This window comes from Magnolia sinica, chromosome 3 (assembly GCF_029962835.1).
Source record: "Magnolia sinica isolate HGM2019 chromosome 3, MsV1, whole genome shotgun sequence".
In the NCBI taxonomy this organism is placed as follows: Eukaryota; Viridiplantae; Streptophyta; class Magnoliopsida; order Magnoliales; family Magnoliaceae; genus Magnolia; species Magnolia sinica.
The window spans coordinates 98,527,754-98,548,799 of NC_080575.1; the positions used below are offsets into that span (position 1 = coordinate 98,527,754).

The window sequence follows — 21,046 nt, forward strand, 5'->3', positions numbered from 1 at the left end:
TGTATTGATTGGATGGCTTCTATAATTCCCAGTTGGATTCTTAGATTTGACAATTTTGCTGTGAATTATCATGCTCTTATAAATGAGAAGAATGCCGAGGGAAAAACACATGAAAAAACGGTTCTTAAAGGGCCCAGCCTTTGGATGTTGCTCGAATGACCTATTGGAACTAATCCACTGGCTGAACAGAAACTATTCGTCACCAGTCAGACGAGCATGTTGCACGCTCACACACACAAAGGAAAAGGGAGGGAGTGAGGGAGGGAGGAAGGGAGAGGGAGAGATGATTTACAAATGTAGAAAATCAATAACTAAATTACAAACAAGGGATGCTCGCAGTTTACATTATTGATACAAAGTGGTCGATCAACATAAAAAGCAGACGTTTCTACTCGATGGTTGATCACGATCTTCACGGCCTCTCACGAAGGCCCTGACAGCAAGATGCTCAGAAGCATATGTCATGAAAGATGCCAAAACTAGCCCTCCTATAACCATCAGACCTAACCTGTCAAAATCAACATTCCATGAGTATCCTCAGGTACTTGATTCTTCCGATTAGCTTGCAAAACAGCACCCAAATTTTAAGGGGATAAAAACCCCTAACATTTCCGATAATCTAGAAACACAGCCAGATGGGATGGGAAGAGTGACAGCAACAAAAGATTTTAGAAATAACCCAACATTTCCAATAATCCAGAAACACAGGATGGGACACAGCATTACAGATGATGAGCAATGTTGATACTTTTTTCTTTCTTTCTTTCTGGGTGTCAGGCCGAAGGATACTACTAAATCTTTAACCGTGAAACCGAGACAATGGGTAATCTTGGAAAAAAAAATGCAATACCCATTTGAATCTCAAAAATCGTCAAGAAAGAATTACCTTGCAAACAGTGCAGTGATCCCAAAAAGACATGGCAGTGAAGGAGCAGCAACAGCTAGAAATGCCATGCCTAACCCATAAAACCAAGTGGCAGTGTCACAAGTAGAAACCTGGCGTTGATGACCTGCACCACAAATAAAAATAAGTGATCAGCTATTAAGATAATTTGCACATGCTTAAATCAAACAAATATAACTCAATAGACCTTTTCCAGAATTGTATTCAGAAGATTCTGAGTAGGTTGAAAATGCTCCTGTTTGCGCTGCCGTTGCCTTTCCCCATTCATATACCAAATGGAGATATCTTCCAAATATTATGAAAAAGCTTGCAAATATCCACTCATACATTAGCAGCAACCCTGTCCATGGCATCACTTGTCGAGGGACAACTGCGAATGCAAGTGCAATGGATGCCGCAACAGTGGTGAAGCAAGCGAACACAGAGATTGCACCCAAATATGCAGGTAGCTTAGATTGTGTGACATTTGAGAACTGTTCACACAACAAAGAATGAGTTTAGAAGCACAGCTATGGATGGATATTTCAAGTTAACAAGGCCAAATTGTAGGTATCAGACCCCAAACATTCCATATAAAATGATCATAATCTCCAGCAGTTTAGAAAGGAATTGAACAAAACCCTTCAAAGGAGCCGTGGAACCAATAGGAATCCGATGATCTATATACAAGTACTTTTGTTCTTACCCACAACAAAATGTGTGAAAACATTTTCAAACGGGTCGAAAACACATTCATATGAGAAACAACAAACAAATGCATCATCATCATCATAGCCTTATACCAACTAACTGGGGTCAACTACATGAATCTTTTTACACCATTCCACCATCAAGGGCCATAATATGCCCTAGGAGTTTGGAATGTCATATGGTTCAGATTCATGTTGGAAGTTATGGCATGAGTTTTACACCGGCTGCCAACCTGATGCAACCCTCCTCTATCCAGGCTGGGGACCAGCAATGATAGCATAAAACTCCCACAGGGACAATGTAATAGACTATTACAAAGGTTGATTAAGCTCAAGTGCTATCTAATAGTCTAACAAATAAAAGCATGTGAAACAAATTTACAAGGAAAACTGCTATGCCACATCACTGGCAACCAGAAGCACCATTTTCGACAACCAGGGCAACCCAGCATCGCCATTCACACCTAAACTACCTGTTGGAATGATGGCAAATTTTACATGCTACTTTCCAAGTCGCTTATCCAACAGTAGCGCTACAACTAGTAAGGTGCAGTTATGTGTGTGTCATAACAGCTAAATTACTTAGATTTCTAGACTTTAATCTTATTTGCAAAGAGATCCTTCTAAAAGTGCCCAATGCCATTTTTGGTTACAGAAAATTCTAAAAGACGGGATCTTCCCAATTCCGAAAACAACATTTTGCATAAAGCTTCTTGTCAACCTATTTTCATACATGGTTGAGGATTTCGTGGACCCATGTTTTTTTTTTTTTTTTTTTGAAAGATCATGCGAAATATATTAAACGAAGAAAAAGAAAACAGAGGAGATTAGCAGATCTGCGGAGGGAGCAGATGAGACTAAAATCCAAGAAAAAGAAGGTCATAATCCTTCAGAGAATCTACATGAACAGCCCATTCTAAAATTAAACGCTTAGCTTTAGAAGAAACAACGCAAGCAGAGTTAGCGATATCCCTGAAGCATCTGTCGTTCCTTTCTTCCCAAACTGACCACAAGATAGATAAATCCGGCACGTTCTCGGTCAAGTCTTTATTCGAATCTTTGGGCAGTATCTCTCTCCCCAAACAAGAAGTCATGACTAACCCTGTCCGGAGATATTCGGCTCCCCCCAAGATCGTTTCTTTTGGTTGGCTAGTTGGTTTAAGTAAGGTTCTCACAGTCGACAATTTGAGAAAAAGAGGGAATAGTAAACGTGTGCTCTTGCTGTATGGCGGATGAAGAGATGGTTGATCATTTATTTGTCCATTGTCCCTTCGTCTATCCAATTTGGACAGAAGTGCTGAGGCTCTTTGGAATCAATTAATCTTTCCCTGATTCCACAACTCGTCGCCTAAAGGCCTGGCATGGTGCCAGATTAGGTAAGCAAAGGACAGAATTATGGAGATTAGCTCTCCTCACTATTTGCTGGTCCGTATGGGAAGAAAGGAATAAGAGATGCTTCAGGGACACATCCAATTCGGTGGAAGTTCTAGTGCGCAAGGTTAAACAGTCGATTATAGAATGGGGTTCTAATGTAGATAGTCTCAAGGGTTGTAATCTTATCTTTATTGGAGTTTAGGCAGTCCGCTTTCTCAGCGGCCCCTCTCCTTCTGTTTCTTCTCCTACTTTTTTAATACAATGCAGTGATCTTTCCAAAAAAAGATCAGGTGAAGAATCTCACTGCAACTTGATTAAAAAAAAAGCAAAAAATCCATCAAGAAATTAGAAAGAAAATGACCTGTTGATTTGAATTAATGATAGATGATGAGGCAACACTAACAGCAGAATAAGAAGCAAGTCCGCCACCAGATTTGAATTTGTTGTAAAGATGTCTAGCTTGATCACATATGGAGCTTCTACCAAAAGCACCAAACAAATCCCTGCGCTGCAAAAACAACGTTAGTAAACCTCATGTGCAGAGTCTTTTGAACTAATCCAACTACACGTCTTTAATGTGCATGAATCTGTTTTTAGTGAAGAATGATGGTCTAGAAGGTGCTAACCTGAAGAAAGGATCGATAATAACAAAGAAACAGGACACATATGGGAAGGAGAAATAGAAAATTGACTAGAAGCTGTTCATTAGGGTTCCTGCCACCTCCAGTTCCTGGCAGAGATTCCTGGAGCCTTTCCCGAACATTCTGCAGCATCAGCAAGTTCAAAAAATTATACACACGTAGATGCATTCAACAACTTAATCTCCCTCTGTGTTTGAAATCTTCAACTTCAATCATATCCACCCCCAACATGTGGGAAAAGGGCATACATGCATGCCAACTATAGTAGCATGAAGAAAAGCAGCAACAATTTCAGGTGTGGGAGCAGGGAAGTGTCTCTTTCAAAATGCAAACAGGTATAAATAGGTTGGAAGTTGGGGTAGGAGAGAGTCTGAAGCAGGGACTCAGAGCAGGAGCAGCACCTAGTTAGAAGGAACCTGCCATTACGATGCCAACGCATGCATGACATCCACACACATTGAAGAAAAGGAGACATAACAAAATGCAGTGCCTGGGAAATACAGAAAATGGAGTTTGAAGAGAACACCTGCCAGAGGTCAACAGGTTTTAGGAGCCAAGCTGTCCACCAGTCCCATGGTTTAAGGGGACCGAGGGTGTAGTGAATAACCCGTAGTTTTTCCTCATCTACCATCCACTGCAAAAAAAGAACGTTTATAAAGACAAGATTGATTATGCAAATCAAATAACAAGTTGATGATCAATCGCTTTACATTGGAGGGAGTCATTGGAATCAATGTGAATCAGTTTAATGCAAGATTAGTTTAATCAAGATGGTTCCTTCTGAACTACATATTAAGATCAGAGACACCTCAAAATCGAAAAAATTGGGTACATCTTTAACATGCCTCAGATTACTAAAACAGATTCACGATTGGCAGAGTAACATCAGTATCTTACTCAAATAAAATGTACAATTAGTTCCATCCACTGCTGAATGGAAAGAAGGAAAAAAAAAAAAACACTGATCATTACAAGGGATCATCAAATTTGAAATAAGCCCTTGAATTTAGCAACATGATTCAATGCTTAAATTATGTTGAATCAAACATGCATACAGATATCAATTAGACAGTTGTAGTAACAATAATTTGACCCTAGCACATTTTAATCAACTGACAGATATCACATTTATCACAGACGCATTAATTACCTTATTGGCCAACATATATAGACCAACATCTGCATTGTATAGAGTTGAGAGTCGTTCCATTTCAGGTACTGGTCTAGAATTCAACACATCCGATGATAGATTCGGATCAAAGACATGTGCATTTGGAAATTCGACATAATATGAATTCAGAAAACCTTGATCTCCTGTTAAATTAAAAAAAAAAAAAAAAAAACTTTTGGTTAGACTGAGAATAACTGATTCACAAAGAATAGGATACAAATGCACAAACAGCAAGATTGGTTCAAATGCAGCAACCCTACATACTGGCACATGTTTGGAAATTGGAACAGACATCTAAGCTGTTCAGTAGTTGGGCCCACTGTGTAACAACTTCACTACCATCATTGTAGGCTTGTCCCAGCTACTTGGGGTTCATGTTTAGCCAATAATTCCAAAGGTTCTATCATTGGAAAGTGAACGAGGATTCATATCCCTACTTAACACCCTGACGCTTTAAGGTCATCCCCTTGTCCCCCTTTTAGGCCATTCAACCCCAATCAAAGTTCCCCTCTGCACTGAGACTGTCTTCAGTTTTTATAAAACATGGCTGAACCATCTCAATCTGTTCTTCATTATTTATCTCCTATTGGAGCTGCTCTTATGCTGCTTTGGATGACTTGGTTTTTGATACTATCATTTCTAATCTTCCAGCATCCATCGCAATATCCTCATATTTGGAATGATCATCCTCTGCTCCATATAACATAGCTAGCCACTGTGTAGATGACCTGTTTCAAAAATCATTCGCAGTCAACTCATTAGGTGGGCTACACTTGCAGGACGAATGTGAACTGTTGGCAATTTTCTAAAACTGTCCATGTTTGGCCCATGGATGAGTTGATTCTCCTGATAGGTCATCTAAAAGATGAAGCCCACCTGATGCACATATTGGGCGTCCTATAAACGTGGCAGATCAAGTAAAGCTTGGGGATGTCTGACGCCCATGCCAGGTTGCATGTATGGCTGTGTATAGATCTGGTTCAGCCATTCAGGTGAGGTGTGTGCGGGCTTAAAGCTATGGTTAAGGAAACTGAAATCTGCGATGTTTCCCGTCAAAACTTCAAAGCAAAAAACCATTTTCAGCCACAGTTGAGTATATAATCTACGGACCATGTATATATGTGTGCGGGGTTGAAAACCTGTCCTAGCATAGCACTAATTTCTAATGTTCATGTTGTCATAAGACTAAACTTCTGTAAATAGAAATTTTTCGGTCAGTTTGGTGCACTTGGAATGAAAATGGAAGAGATACACCCCAACCCATGCACCTTGTATGGAACTGGAGCCATTTGGCACATCATGCGACATACAGTGGTGGGGTGCATCAAACAGTCTACAAATTGCACCCAAAAAGTAAGAATGGGAAGATAATCAGTTGGCTTTGTTATCATTCCATTCTCAGTCTGGATAATCAGTTGGATTTGTTATTATTCCATTCTCACTCTGGACAGACCCCATTCACATTTTGGAGGACATTAAAAACAGGCCCAAGTCACTAGGGATTAGAGACCCGCACAATCATTGCAAAGAGATAATAGATGTAGTAACCATTAATAATAATAACAACAACAACAATAATAATAAAGAAAGATATATTGACTCAGGGACTCCTTTCCGCTGCAGCCACCACCCCTCCAAAGCACCAAGCTTGCTCTCAAATATTTCTCACCCAATAATTATAGAAGGGGATTCCAATAACGCAATAAGATGGATGGTAGAAGGACAATATCCATGGAGATTAGTCGATCTTATTGAAGAGGCCTCAGAGCCATGTTGATCTCTCTTGGCAACTTTCTGTCACATGCATCAGTTGGCTAACTATAGGGCGGACAATCGCCAAGACAGGAATGCTTCAGGAGGCATTAGTGATTTTGGGTAAGAGCCAAGGCTCTTAGCTGTCCATGCTAGCTTAAGCATTACCTGTGATCTTTGTGTCTGTTCTAGGTGTATTTGATTGCTGAGAAGATGCTGATGTATTTTCCTTTCTTCTTTTTTGAAATATATTTTAGTCATTCATCAAAGAAAAAAAAATCCATTTGAAAAATAAAGGCATTCCAAACAGACCTGAGTCACAGAGGCTTGCTCAATTATTCTGAAATGATATATAGATACAATAATGAAGACAATTATCACCCCGATACACATGCAAGAAACGGAAAAACAATGTACTTCAAAAATAAAGGCCTGACAGAAGAGAAAAACCTCCAGTGTAAGAATGTAAGGTGTTAACTTTGCTCATCATATCATTGAAAATTGATTCAGATGGCTCCACTACCATAACTCCAGAATTCAACCTTTCAGAATGCTTCAAGTTTGCACAGAATTTACGACATTTAAAGAGGTCTTCAATACTTTTGAGCACAATAGTATCTGCATCAAGATACACAACTGCAAAAGGCAAATTAATCAGTATATACCGAACTTTCCCAAATGCCCAACAAGCTATCTAAAAGGACACTTCATTTAAAAAAGAGAGATTCCATTTCAGTTGTCAAACAAATCGATGCAACAATGGGGAAAAATGGTCATCTCCTGTGGTGTGATGTTGCATGAGAACACACGTGCACATGGGATGAAGTTTAACGCTGAGATTCCAGACACATGGTATGGGATATGGATATGGGGACTGTGGAATAGACTGGCAAAATCTGTCGGCAAAATTCGGCAAAAGAAAAGGAAAAGGAGTCCCCACTCACCAAAAATCTCAGAATCCATGGAAGGCTAGAAACCGTAGAATTAAGTAACCTGAGCGTTAAGATTAGAGTTTGATTGAAGGACTCTGCTTACGATCTAGCAATCCGAAGGTTCTAACTTCTAACCAAGGGCCTCGGTTACAGAGAAGGATGTTATTAGGTACCTTCTCCACCCATGTATACATGTGGCCTCTACTTAACAGGATTCACGATATTCTGGGATTAAAGCTCTAGGAAAACACACAAGGATTAAGAAAATAAAATAGAAAATAATAAAGCTGGTAAGCAGGGGGGTGTAAAAGAAAGATTGTAGCAAGCAATGGCAATAAAAGAGTCCGCACTTTCTACGGAGGGCTTTTGTTCTAGAGATCCAAGTAAGAAAGAACCACCCTCTAATCCTCCTCCTAGTGATGGTTTGGAAACTGTTTCTATGAAACCCGAAGGTTGAGGCACACATCCTGGATGACTTTAGGAAGATCAAAGGGGGGTCTTAAGTCCTTAGCTTCTTTTCTTTTTTACCTTTTTCTTTTTTCTTTTTCTTTTTTTTTTCTTTATTTCTAGCTTCTTTTTTTCCTTTTCCTTCATTGATGCTTAATTACTTGTCCTCCCCTTCACAAGATAGAACCTCTCTAGAAATGGGGGTTGTTTGAGAGTGGAAATGTTCTCAATATAATATTTAGAAACTCTGTGAATATTCTCTACAAAAGAGGCCTTGGTTCTTAGAATTAGGTTTTCCCATGAAACCCTCTTTCCCATGTTTTTGATAGTCAAAACAATAGGAAAGTGTGGAAAAGTGTGCATCGAACACAGAATTTTCTTACAAAATCTCCAAAGTTGGCATCATGATTCATGATTCATCAACTGGACACCCCATCATGGAAGATGTACATGCACTATACGACTAAGCCCCACCATGCAAGATGTATATACCATTCAACCCATACAGTAGGTGAGCCCCATCATGAAAGTTGGACTACTTGAAAAAATAGTTCGATCCAACCATCATATTGACCATTGCGTGAAATTAGAGGTTTTTGGATAGTTGTCCATTGTTTTGTATGGTGGAGCGCACCTAATTATAGCATGGGCCTGATATGTGGGGTATCCCATCACCATGAAGGGGCTCATATTATGCTCAGTTGGACGTCATATACACAACACACTAGGCCCCACCTAAGAAAACCATCCAAACACCTCCAAATTCACATGGTGGCCCACATGATGGGGCTCATGTAATGCACTGTTGGCTGCATATGCAGGCCTGGTGGGGCCATGCCCAACATGTACAATAAGCTTATTCTACAAGGACTTGTAGAAGAACCAGCCTCTTTAACTTTCCATTAAAAAGAAAAAAGAAAAGAGAAAAGAGAGAGAGAGAGAGAGAGAGAGAGAGAGAGACTATAGAATCCTCTCATCAGCACATGGGAATAATGTTCCAATGCATCCATTTTCACATGGCCCTGGAACACATGGGTCATGCAAATGGCTTTAAATCCTAACCCATTTTGCGCACTTACAAAAAAAAAATCTCAAAAAAGTTTTGTAGCCAAACATCTGATTTGGAAATAGGTCTCAAATCTTTGAGAAGATGTTGGTGATAAACAAACATGAGAAACAATATTTCGTTTCCTATGCATTCGAAACAAAGTTTCTCGTGAGATGGTACTTCTTTTCCCACGCTCTCCACAAATCCGAACAGCCCCCGAGGGCATTTGGACACCCACTAGAAATGGAAAGGAAAGGAAAAATATAAATTATTATTTCCACTAGGTAGATAAGAAAAGGATTCTAGTATTAGGGGTCTTGTTTGGATGGTGAGTGAGAACCTCGTATTTGTGAGACAACGGTCACACAGACTTCTTTCAATAATATCCACATTTGTATCTATATCCAATATCCAAGTCAGCCATCAGATATGGATATTGCAATATCCAAACCGTTTACAGGGACTCATGGCATTTTCTTGTTAGATTTTACTTCTATCAGTGCAGTTTTTTATGCCTTCTAGCATGCAAAATTTTATGAAAGTATGACCTAATAGAGTTTTTAACAGCAAAAATTTCAAACATTCCTTTTATGTATATACTTTTTTATGGGGAGAGAGAATATCATAAAATTCTTTAGGGTTTGCAAACAACAAACTAAGGTGCCATTCAGTAAAGCACATCCTAAAAGTATCGTATGAGCATCCTCTGCTATCATCTTATCAATATATGTCAGTACCGGCAAATGAACTTGTACAAATATTCTGACCCCATAAAGTTGAGACAAGGCTATGATGATGATATGAGGACAAATTTTCAATGTCATATGTGAAACTAGCAAGGTAAGAGCACAATGATTGATATTTTTTTAATGGAAAGAATGCAGTAAGAATGTTGATCACGATGGGAATTCTAGCACTTCTAGAACTTTGGGGATTTTCTTCCTTTTTTAGATGATATTATTGGTTCTAACCGATCCCTTTTTATAGGCTTATAGGGCTTATAGCATTCTAGATTTTTGTCAAAATATCTCAACATTTGGATTCCTTAAAGGCTTAAACACCCAAGGTGAAAACGGCACCCATTGAATTTAGAAAGCATTTCCCTTCCCATTCTTGGTTTCAAACTATTTTTGGGAAGTAATTATATTCAGAAACATTCCCAAATATATTTTTTTTAAACACTTAAACAAGAGGCTCACTGGGCTACACATGTTCCAACATCTCTCACTTGGCCATGAGGGCCAAATACGTCATGAGGTTTTGCTCCTACTTTTGCAGTTTTACCCTTTATGAACATATCTTTGTCATAAGGTTCTTCATGCTTATGGGGAAATGCCTCTCATGACTTCAACATCACAAGTGTTTTTGTAATTACCAACTTAGGCATACCTAAGTCCAATTAAGCCTACATACTCCAAAAATTAAAAAATATATATATAAATAAAATAAAATCTACACTTAGACCATTTGCCGAGGTATCAACAATCATATCAGCTGAAGGCAAGTGACTCACAGTTACTTCTTAACAATATCATGTACATTACGACTATTAGTTTCTCCTGACGTATTAGGCTTAGTTTGATTTTCCAAGTTGTCAATGTAATAGAACATTTGAAAATTGATTAGTAGCTATTTGAATGCGTTAGATACAGTTTGATTTTATTATTAACTTCACTAGACGCATTAAATTTAGTTTGATTCTTAATTCGTTGATAAAATAGGAACCTGTAGTTATCGAATGATGAATAGTACATTGGTTTGAATATTATCTTTGTACAATTTCCATTTATTTTTAAGGTTGGTTGTGTTTATAATTGAATGGCAATGTATGTTGTATTAATGTCTGAATACTATAGTTCGTGGGCTTGGGATTCAGGTTTCCAGTAGCCTTACTCTGGTATCCGGATTTTGGAGCGTAACAGAGCAGTATCATAAAGGAAGTGAGTTATTACCTCCACTTTGTATTATTCTAATTGCAGCTTGGTTATCATGAAGTGAGCGAGCTAGCTAATCGGCCATATCATTAAGCGTTTTTTCCAATGAAAAAAAATTAAAAGTTGCATTACAAGCAATAAATTCATCTCAGACCAAGAAATAACAGTCCCTTGTAAGCAGAAAGCATGACCAGAAGTGGATTTGCTATCATCCTTGTACCCAACAAAATTGACATCTGAATATCCTAAAATCCCAAGCTTATCCTCATGAAAACACAATTTTCGATCATTTGCACCTTTCAGATATCCAAGCATCTTTTTTACTACTTGCCTGTGTTTTATACCTGAACCAATACCTTTATCTTTTATGATATCATAGTTTTAGTATTATCGTACAATGTACTGGAATGCCAATGGATTGATGGCTGTACACGAACTGAGTTCGAAAAAGCTTGATTCGACTCGGTTCGAAACTGATTTCGAGCCGAGTTGAGCTGATTTTTTTAGCTCGAAAAATTTTCGAACCAAGTTCGAGCTTGCCCGAGCTCAACTCGACTTGGATCGAACCCAACTCGAATCGAACTCGGATCGAACCAGTTCGGTGACTTGGTTACTTTGATATTGATGTTGCTCACCAAGTGTTTGATGAAATGACTCAAGGAAGTGTCGGCTGGTGGCAAGGAAGGTATGTATATTAAACAAATACCCTTTTTTTCTTAATTTTGGTGTTGCCTACAAGGTGTTTGATGAAATACCTGTAAAACTGCTGCTGCTGTTTTACATACAGTGAGAATTTGAAGGTGCAGTCCATATGTTTGTGAAAATGCTGCACAAGCGAACTCGGCTCGATCTTGGCTCGAACCGGCCCGAGCTGCTGACCGAACCGAGCCGAGTTCAAGCTGGGGTCAGCTAGTGGCCGAGCCGAGTCGAGCTGTGCCAAGCTCGACTCGTGTACACCTCTAGACACAAATGTCTTTCTCCAAGTTACACAGCTTAACAAAGCAGTGAAATATATAGATAGAAGTTACCAAGGCAATAAAATGGTTGCAATGAGGGGAAAAAAATACCTTTCTTATAGTTCGTCATGTTAAATATTTTTAGTTTGGTATAGACTCCCCAAAACCTCTTTGGGCGTATCTGATTCGGGTTGGCCAGTAGACTTATAAGTTCGATAATCCAACCATCAGCCTACAAAAAATTCTCCACGATTACAAAAGCATCAAAGAAAGCATAGAGTTATTAAATGAACAGAAAAGATAAATGTCACAGACTTAGCCAACTTTCAACTGAATTTTAACAATTGAACTCATAAAATGGATGAATTTGGAGAACCACTCACTTGATTCCATTATAAAATGAAGAAACAATATAATTTTGCCAAGGCGCACAGATTGATTGAAACAATATGCATATATCACAATTCTGCTATGCATAAACCAACAGTATGGGGAAAATGTTCTTTGTAAGGGGCTAAACTGGAATGAAACACAACCCTTGTCCGCTGTTACTTCTTCTTCTTGCTTCAGGAAATTGAAAGAAGGAGACTGGAGAGTGTATGTTCTGTTCGAGATTCTGTATTAGTACAGGATCAAAACGAAGTTCATTATGGAGAGGTGAAAAAAGTTTTTGGGGGGGAGGGAGCAAAGGATCGGCAATCGGAGAAGCGGAAGAACAGGTGGGCTGGCAAACAGTTACCTACAGAAAAAAGGATGATCGGGAATCAGGAACAAGAAGGAAAACCCCTTTATCGGAATACCCGACTCTCTTCGTTGAATCCTTTCCGACTGGCTGGTCTCCTGTTAATTTCGAGAGGGTATTCGGGGGTTTTGGTCTGGTTATGGAGGTAGTAGTGCCACAAGACAGCATTTCTAAGTCCCCCAGGGGTTTTGCTTTCGTCCGTATGAGTACGGTAGAAGAGGTGGAGAATGTTGCACTTCAACTGAATGGGGAGTGCTTCGGAGGTATCAAGCTGAAAGTCTAGAAAGCAAAGTACGGGCCAGATCGAATAAGGAACAGAAGGTTTCAAGCAAAATCGGGGACTCAAAGGCAAAAAGAAGTGGTTTTGCTTTCCTACTGGCTGGTCTCCGGTTAATTTCAAGAGGGTGTTCGGGGGTTTTGGTCTGGTTGTGGAGGTAGTAGTGCCACAAGACAGGATTTCTAAGCCCCCCAGGGGTTTTGCTTTCGTCCGTATGAGTACGGTAGAAGAGGTGGAGAATGTTGCACTTCAACTGAATGGGGAGTGCTTCAGAGGTATCAAGCTGAAAGTCCAGAAAGCAAAGTAAGGGCCAGATAGAATAAAGAACAGAAGGTTTCAAGCAAAATTGGGAACTCAGAGCCAAAAGGAAGTACCTACAAGGGGAACACACACTCAGAACACCCGGTGGAGTTGCCGAATCCATACCAATCAAGGGTGAACTTGGGAAATAGGAGTTTTAAGGATTTCATAGCGTCTCCGTCAGAAAAGGAAGATATTCACTCAGCGTTGTTGCCAGAGCAGGAAGAAAGGTGGGTTTGGAAGGATACGGTGGTCAATGGTCCAGTGGTAAAGGTCCATGAAAAGGTGCTACACGAATCATTGACCTCTTTCGAGTCAAGTCTTCCTGCAAAAGCTAACTCGGAGGTTTTTGAAGAGACTGGCTTTATGATTTGCAGGAAAATGTGAAGGGATAGAAGAAGAGGACATCGTCATTAAAAGGTTTCACTCCGATAGGATGATTATTTCGTTCGCAAGTAAAGCCCAAGCCAACAGGGTTTATGCACTTTGTAAAGAGGTGCGGGATGAGTCGATATGGGAAATCCAAAGATGGGAGGATTGGTCGATGTTAGGCTGGGAAGAGCGCTGGTTTCAGTTTGGGAACATCCCGCTCGAGCTTTGGATAGATGATGTAGTCAAAGTCCTCAGAGAATGCATTGGCGAAGTGGTGGAGAAGACTTGAGTGGCTGCATTTTGCCCAGCTAAAAATCAGGAAGAAGGTTTTTCAAGCACCGAAACAGGTTATCCTTAAGGTCGGCGAGGTGGAAATGGGGATCCTCGTCATTTAGGAGAGGGCAGGGTCTCTCTGTGCGGAGGACGCTAGCCGGAAAGAGTCCCTCAAAGTCAATAACAACGAAGAAGTACCGAATGCTTACTCCCACGGTTCTCCAAATGCCTCACCTATGCGGTGTCGAGCGGATTGTGGCTCCGATAAGATAAGGCTAGCAATTTCTCCTCCTGTCTAGCTCGTGAGAGATGCTGCGGGGTTATATCAACAGAGGTTTGTCTGTGCGACACAATCCCCTCTTGGCGTCTTTTTCGCGCTGCCGGATGCGCCTTTAGACAGGAGGGAGGTGGGATTCCCGCTACAAGCGACACATGGCAAGGACTCTCATATGTCAAAACAGGGCATTGATGGGGATATGGTAGAAGGTTTCATTCGGGCAACGTGTGCGGCACGTGCGTAAGGTGAGGCTTCCCTAACAAATGTGGCTCGTGCGCAAGGAGAGGTTATTTTGGCGCATGCAGCACGGGTGGCTATCTACTAGGGGTGCACATCGAACCGGTAGAACCGTGGAACCGGACCGGAACCGACCAAACGGTCCGGTTTGGTCCGGTTCTAGAGTGCATCGGTTCCGGTTCCGGTTCCAAAAATTAAAGAACCGTCTAGTTCGGTTCGGTTCGGTTCCGGTTTGGGGGTATGTAGAACCGAACCGAACCGAACAGTGATCCGATCCGTGGAACCGAACATGGAACCGAACCTGGAATCGTGAGTTTCCGATATATTTTAGTTGTATATTTGACTCATGATTTATGGTTTACAATGCACCTTTTGATTGTTTTCATAAATATATTTTTTTCACACCATATACAATATCTAAACCATTCATCAAATGGATCACAACGCGAATGGACATGGGCTAAATAATAAAATAGAACATGCAATTGGGCTGGATTATAAAAAGCCCAGAACCGTGGAACTGATCCGAAACCAAAACAGTTTTCACGGTCTGGTTCTGGTTCGGTTCTAGGGTGCTAACGGTCCGGTTCCGGTTCCAAAAATCCTAGAACCTTAAGGAACGGTTTGGTTCTGGTTTCACCCCCGGAACCACACCGAACCGAACTGTGTGCACCCCTACTATCTACCAGCACGTGTTCTCTCACTTAAGTTGTCGCAAGCATATGATGAAAATTTTTAACCCCCTTCAGCTCGCAGTGCCGAACATCAGTTTTTCACCCGATCTCTCCTCTAAAGATCGCGAGATGTGGAGCGAGCTGGTCGAGTGGTCCACTTGATCTAGTGCTCGTGCAGCACAACAAAAGTCTCTACTATGCAATAGCTTGATCGGTTTCATCCCTCCTCGGCTAGAGGATTTTGAAGACCCTGAGACGCTTGACCCTTGCCAACAGGGGCATGAAAGAAATGGCGGTTTGGCTTCAAGGGGTGCGTCAGAGGCAGTGTGTGGAACTACCAACCCCTTTCTTCAAATGTTAGAATTAGGCGATGTCCAAGATATCAGTCCTCTGGCAATTCTCAGGGAGAATAAAGGATTGGAAGAGGAAGGCGTGCATGCGAGGCCAGTTGGGGAAAGTTCGGGAAGAGGGAGGCATAGTAACGACAGAGGAAAGAAGATGACTATGGCTCAGGGAATGAAAAGGGTCAAAAAGGAGACAAAAGAAATTGTGCATCTTATAGGGGTGTCTTTTGGAGATAATATTGATGATTACAAGGCCCTTTTTTAGTAGGTCGAAGGCATAGGGAGACAAAATATGGCTCTAGCGCAGTTGGATAAGGGAACTGGCGGAATCAATAACAGACTTGGCCTGATTGAGGCCCCTCACAATAGTCTTAGATCCTTTGGGGTAGCAAGGCTTTTTTTGGTTTTCTTACGAAGATCCTTTGTTGGAATGTTCGTGGGTTGGGGTGCTCCCAAAAACGGTTCTAAATCAGGGATCTATGTAAGAAGTATAAAGCGCAGCTGGTGGCCTTTCAGGAGACTAAAGTGCACGGGGTGGATGGCAGGTTGGTTGACTCCTTATGTGGGGGCGGCAAAATAAACCATGGGAGTCCCTAGATGCAATTGGCTCCTCATGGGGGATTTTAGTAATCTGGAATACTCGGATATGGAGTATTGTCGATTGTTTTAAGGGACAGTTCTCTTCATCATTGGTGATGAGAGATTTATCCTCCGGATTTTCGTTGACGGTGGTTTACAGCCCAAATAAACCAAGTTTGAGACATTTGTTTTGGGCAGAGCTTGATGTTTGCAAAAGTGGTCTCACCTGTGGTGCATGGGAGGAGATTTTAATCTTATCAGATTCCCATTTGAAAAATTAAAAGGGAGCAGTATAAAAGCGGAGTATGCGAGACTTTTCAGATTGGATTTCTAGGAATGACCTGATAGATCTTCCAATGGGGGCGGTAAAGTTCACGTGGTCAAATGGGCAAGCACATCCTATGATTTCTCCTCTCGCCAGATATGTTGGACAAGTTCCCTTTGGTGCATCAAAGGCATTTGCCAAGACTCGTGTCTGACCATTGCCCAATCTTTTTGGAGTTGGACAAAGAGGACTGGGGTCCTAGGCCGTTTAGATTTGAATTTTTGTGGTTACAAGTAGAAGGTTTCTCGACGTTAATTAAAGAGTGGTGGGCGTCTTTCCCGAACCCGCCGGGGGGGTGGGGGGTTCTAATTTATTTCAGCTCTGATTTATTTCAGAAGTTGAAGCTCTTAAAAGGCAAGATCTAAGTGTGGAAAAAGGAAGTGTTAAGTGTGCAGGAAGAGAAATGCTTGGCCATTCTTGCAGAAATTCAGAGATTAGATGTAAGGGAAGAAAAGGGTGAGCTTTGAGAGGAATAGAGAGTCTGGAGAGAAGTCCATTCAGCAAAATATCTTGTTAATGGAGGCAGTGGTCAAGGGCTTTATGGTTAAAAGAGGGTATAATAAGAATACCAAGGGCGTATGGGATAATGTGATTGAATGTTTTCATAATAAGCTTTTGCAATGGCAGTCTAAAACTTTGTCTTTAGAAGAGAGGATTATTCTCATCAAGGGTACGATGTCAAATTTGCCGATATACTTTGTCCCTTTTTCAAATGCCTGAAATCAATTATCGAGAGGCTAAAGAAAATCAAGAGAGATTCATGTGGAAGGGAGCAGAGGGTAAGCAAAAGTTTCATCTTATGAAGTGGGATGAGGTTTGCAAGCCATGGGATCAAGGGGGCGCCGAATTGAGGAGTTTGGAGAAAATCAATGATGCCTTGTTAGGTAAATGGGTTTGGAGGTTTAGGGTGGAAGAAGGGTCCTTATGGAGGGAGGTAGTAGGTAGAAAGTATGGGGTGGATGTTAAGTGCTGGTGGACTCACTCTTCTTCTCTTTATAGGTCTTCCTGGCTATGGAAAAAGGTAGCGCGGATTGGGAGTAAGGTTTGGGAAGACATTCAATTCTCTTTAGGCGGCGGGCAAAGGATCAATTTTTTAGATGATATTTGGGTGGGAGATCGGAGTTTGGGCGAAGCATTCCCGCTGGTAGCTAGGGTGGAGTTAGGGGTGGGGATCTTGGTGGCAGAGTGCTTCTCGATCAAAGGCAAGTAGGTGGTATGGGCTTCGCCATGTAGGAGGAAGATGGATGGTGTAAAGGTTGAGGATTTGGCGAACATGCTGTCCTTCCTAGCTTCTGTGAGACTTGTGTTTTCCAAATTAGATTCATTGGTGTGGTCCATAGAGAGATCAAGCAAATTCTCGGTCATATCCTTCTATAGTCTGTTGGAGGGAGGTCATTCTAGTGATGGGATAAGTCCAACAGTGTATGTTTGGTGCTATGGAGAGCCCTCCAAGGTGGTGACCTTTGCTTGGTTAGCAGGGTGTGGCAAAATTCTAACAGATGACAACCTCAAAAAAAGGAAGATGATCCTCTCAAATGTCCACATGACATGTTTTCAAGATGAGTCGGTGGATCACCTTTTCATCCATTGTGCATTTGCTAGGCAGATATAGTATAAGTCCTGCATCCTTTTTGGCGTTTCATGGGTCTTGCCAAGTTTCATCGGTCGGTTCTTCCTCTTGTGGCACAAAGGTTTGAATTTGTTTGCAGGTTGAAAAGTTTGGCGTCTTGCGATGTTGGCCTGTCTTTGGTCTCTATGGAGGGAAAGGAACAATATATGTTTCAGGAACCGATCGGGCCAAGTAAAGGAAGTTTTTCAGCTTATGAAGAGGAATGTAATTAATTGGGTTGTGGCTTCAAAGGCCATAGCTCGATTTCCGAAAATCGTTGTATAGTTTTTCTTTTCTCTTGTTGTTTGTTTTTACTCTTTCTGGCTTTGGCCTTTTTCATTAATAAATTTTCTCATCGTTCAAAAAAAGAAAAAAAAACGGAATGAAACATGTGACTTAAGATTACAGCCTTTATTACAATTTACAAAACAACAAGTGTTTGCTAATTGCACATGAGTTCCAAAATGGGTATACATGGCAAACCTGTACAAGATCAGACCTCTCAAACAACATGACTCACAATATAGGAACCATGGCCAAAAAAATCAATCCAAGCAGGCAATCATAACCATTCAATTTGAGGGCAAGGACAACTACTTATATATGTGTGTGTGTGTGTTTGGGGGGGGGGGGGGGGTCCACCGCGGGTAGAGGTTTTTTGTAGTTGGCCACAACTAACCAAATATGTGCTTCATGTGTTGAAAGCAAGAAGAGCCTATGGACCATCCTTTTCTCTGATGCAAAGCAGCTTTCTCTGTTTTGACTTTCTTTTTCTGGCTTTGTGAAGTAGAATGGATTCTCCTAGGTTCTATCTTGGACCTAACAACTGGTTGGAGTAGTGAGCCTTACAAGCCTAGAGGGAAGACACATTGGAGGGTGCTTACACTTTTGCCACTACGTGGTGCATTTGAAAAGAAAGAAATAAAAGAATATTTGAATTCAAGCTCTCGAGTCTAACGCACGCACAAGTGATTTAAAGGGTCAATATTATGCTAGTAAATTGGGGATTCATCGCGCAAAAATTTAAAGGGACCTCCAAGTTAGATTCAACTTGCTATTGGAGATCAATTATTGACAACATTGAAGTCTGGCTATCATATCATCGAAGGGAGTGCTCCAACGGCAGGTAAATGGAAGCTAAGTATTGATAGGAGTTGTGAAGGCAATCCTGGAGAATCGGGTGTGCGTGGAATTCTACGAGATGACTAGGGAGCAATCAAGTTTGCTTTATTCTTCAGGAGAACTAAAAAAAAGAAAAAAGAAAAAAGAACAAAATCAATCAAGTTTACATTCTCCAGACCAGCAGGCAACCGGAGCTCTAAGGTAAAATTGATGGCTATCAAGAATGGCGTTGAAGAGTTTGTAAATAGGGTGGGAGGGTCGATGATAATCAATGGTTACTCTTATAATGCTAATGTGTGGGTCCATGGAAATGTGTGCACCCTATTTATATGGCCAATTGTATTAGGATTCATGAGCATTATTTGGACTATTTTCATCACATTCCCTAGGAAGGTGAACTGTACTGCAGACTCCCTAGCTAAGGAAGGTGTCCATAGGCTCTCTCTTTGTATAGGAGATGCATAACCCTTGCCTTCATGGACATTTGTTAGCTTTTCCCTATGGGTCCACATATGGTGATGCCTGCTGGATGTGTGGTATGTATATTGGATATGTTTTTCAAGTGTCCTCACGGTAATTCATGCAGTAATATGTACAGTGATAATTCATCTACATATCATTACTCTTTTAAATCATTATGGCCTTGTCTTGGCTATTTGGGGTCGGCTTCACAGTAGCTTGGTGGAAGATGAACAACCGGATGCCCACCTGACATCTACCCTCTTTTACCTGGCTAGCAAATTGTGAATAATGTACATCCCGAAAGGTCACACTGATCAGACAATCCTAACCATCTGAGTAATGGCTTCTGCCTGTAGAATTTAGAACCTCAATATACTCTTTTTAACTGACAGTTTGATAGCAACCATCACATGGTTTGGAATGTCTGATCACAATGGTTTTTGGGGTCTACTTCATCTTCAGTGCGGCCCGCAATCTAGATGGTTTTGATAGATGCATGATGAGTGAAGGCATAACTATTCTGAGGAGTATCATATAAATCCTCCATCCATCTAACGAGCTCTATGTATATTTGCCCAACGCAAACCAAAATTCCAAAGTCTGAAAAGAAGCATAAACCCTAATCCTAATTTCCATTTCCCAACAGGAAAATCCAATTACCTGAAGAAGCTTCTTGGCATAATCGGAAACTCCATCTGATACAAGAACGACCATGTCTTTGGTAGACCCCGTGTCCCGGATCGACCTCCCGAGAACACGAACGCCGAGAAGAAACTCATCTCCGTAAAGGAGAGTAACATAAGCCTCCTCTTTCGATGGATATCCGGCGACTCCTCGATTTCCAAGTCCACAGCTTAAGACAAACAAAATTACGAAAAAGCCGAGCTTCGAAACAGTCGATCTCATCCTAACTCAAATCCGAAATCGAAATTTCGAGAAAAAGCAATCCAGTTTATCACTGATGAATCTTGAGAAATGAAGCTGAAATCTGATCTGAAGGTGGGATTTTTTGCAAACAAAGGGGATCTCTGCAAATTGAAACCCTAGGAAAAGTTCGAAAAGCTTCGAGACTTTGTTTTCCCCTTGTGTCTTCGTTTCGTCTCCGAATTTTCCTTTGAAGAAAGAAGATTCCGTATGTAGACTTTTCTCTGCTGTTCAACAGATTAGTAAAAGGCATTGCCGCCGCGCTGTTTGTTCTTTCGCTGACTGTGCTATCATCCGCAGGGTGCGCAGTACCCAGGGTTGGATTCGTTTCCTCGAAAATACGTGGAACTTCGAAAGCCGCTCATCAGGTGGGCCACAATGTGTAAATCGCTGGGCAAAAAGAATCGTATAGTGTGCTGGCCACATATGCACATGGATAGCGGATAGCTCAAAAACAAATTCAACGGTCCACATGACGAGGGAAACGGATGCTCTGTGGACCCCACCATGATGTATGTGTTTCATCCATTTTTACAGGTCATTTTATGATTAATCCAAAAAATGAGAGGGATACGAATATCAGGTGGACCACACCACAGGAAAACAATAGTGATTGGATATCCACTATTAAAATCCTCCTAAGGCCCACTGTACTATTTATTTGACATCAAATCTGTTGAT

The 21,046-nt window shown here is 41.0% G+C and overlaps 1 protein-coding gene across 1 annotated transcript; it reads right to left on the minus strand.

The window, feature by feature from the left end:
• Positions 1–295: 295 nt before the first annotated feature.
• LOC131240367 (inositol phosphorylceramide glucuronosyltransferase 1-like) lies at positions 296–20,657 on the minus strand. The gene is made up of 10 exons (XM_058238545.1): positions 20,102–20,657; positions 11,960–12,080; positions 6,982–7,167; positions 4,759–4,922; positions 4,135–4,242; positions 3,594–3,731; positions 3,329–3,475; positions 1,092–1,377; positions 887–1,010; positions 296–508 (listed from the first exon to the last, which is right to left on the minus strand). The coding sequence occupies exons 1-10, from the start codon at positions 20,345–20,347 to the stop codon at positions 367–369; spliced, it is 1,662 nt and encodes a 553-aa protein (XP_058094528.1). The 5' UTR covers positions 20,348–20,657; the 3' UTR covers positions 296–366.
• Between the last annotated feature and the right edge of the window lie 389 nt (positions 20,658–21,046).

What these genes read in the sequence shown, in the direction of transcription:
- LOC131240367 (XM_058238545.1), bottom strand. Translation starts at nt 20,347, where the DNA reads ATGAGATCGACTGTTTCGAAGCTCGGCTTTTTCGTAATTTTGTTTGTC. An exon ending in CATGACGAACTATAAGAAAG is followed by an intron (nt 7,168 to 11,959) that starts GTATTTTTTTCC and finishes TGCCTTTTGCAG; the next exon opens with TTGTGTATCTTGATGCAGAT. An exon ending in CTTACATTCTTACACTGGAG is followed by an intron (nt 4,923 to 6,981) that starts GTTTTTCTCTTC and finishes TTAATTTAACAG; the next exon opens with GAGATCAAGGTTTTCTGAAT.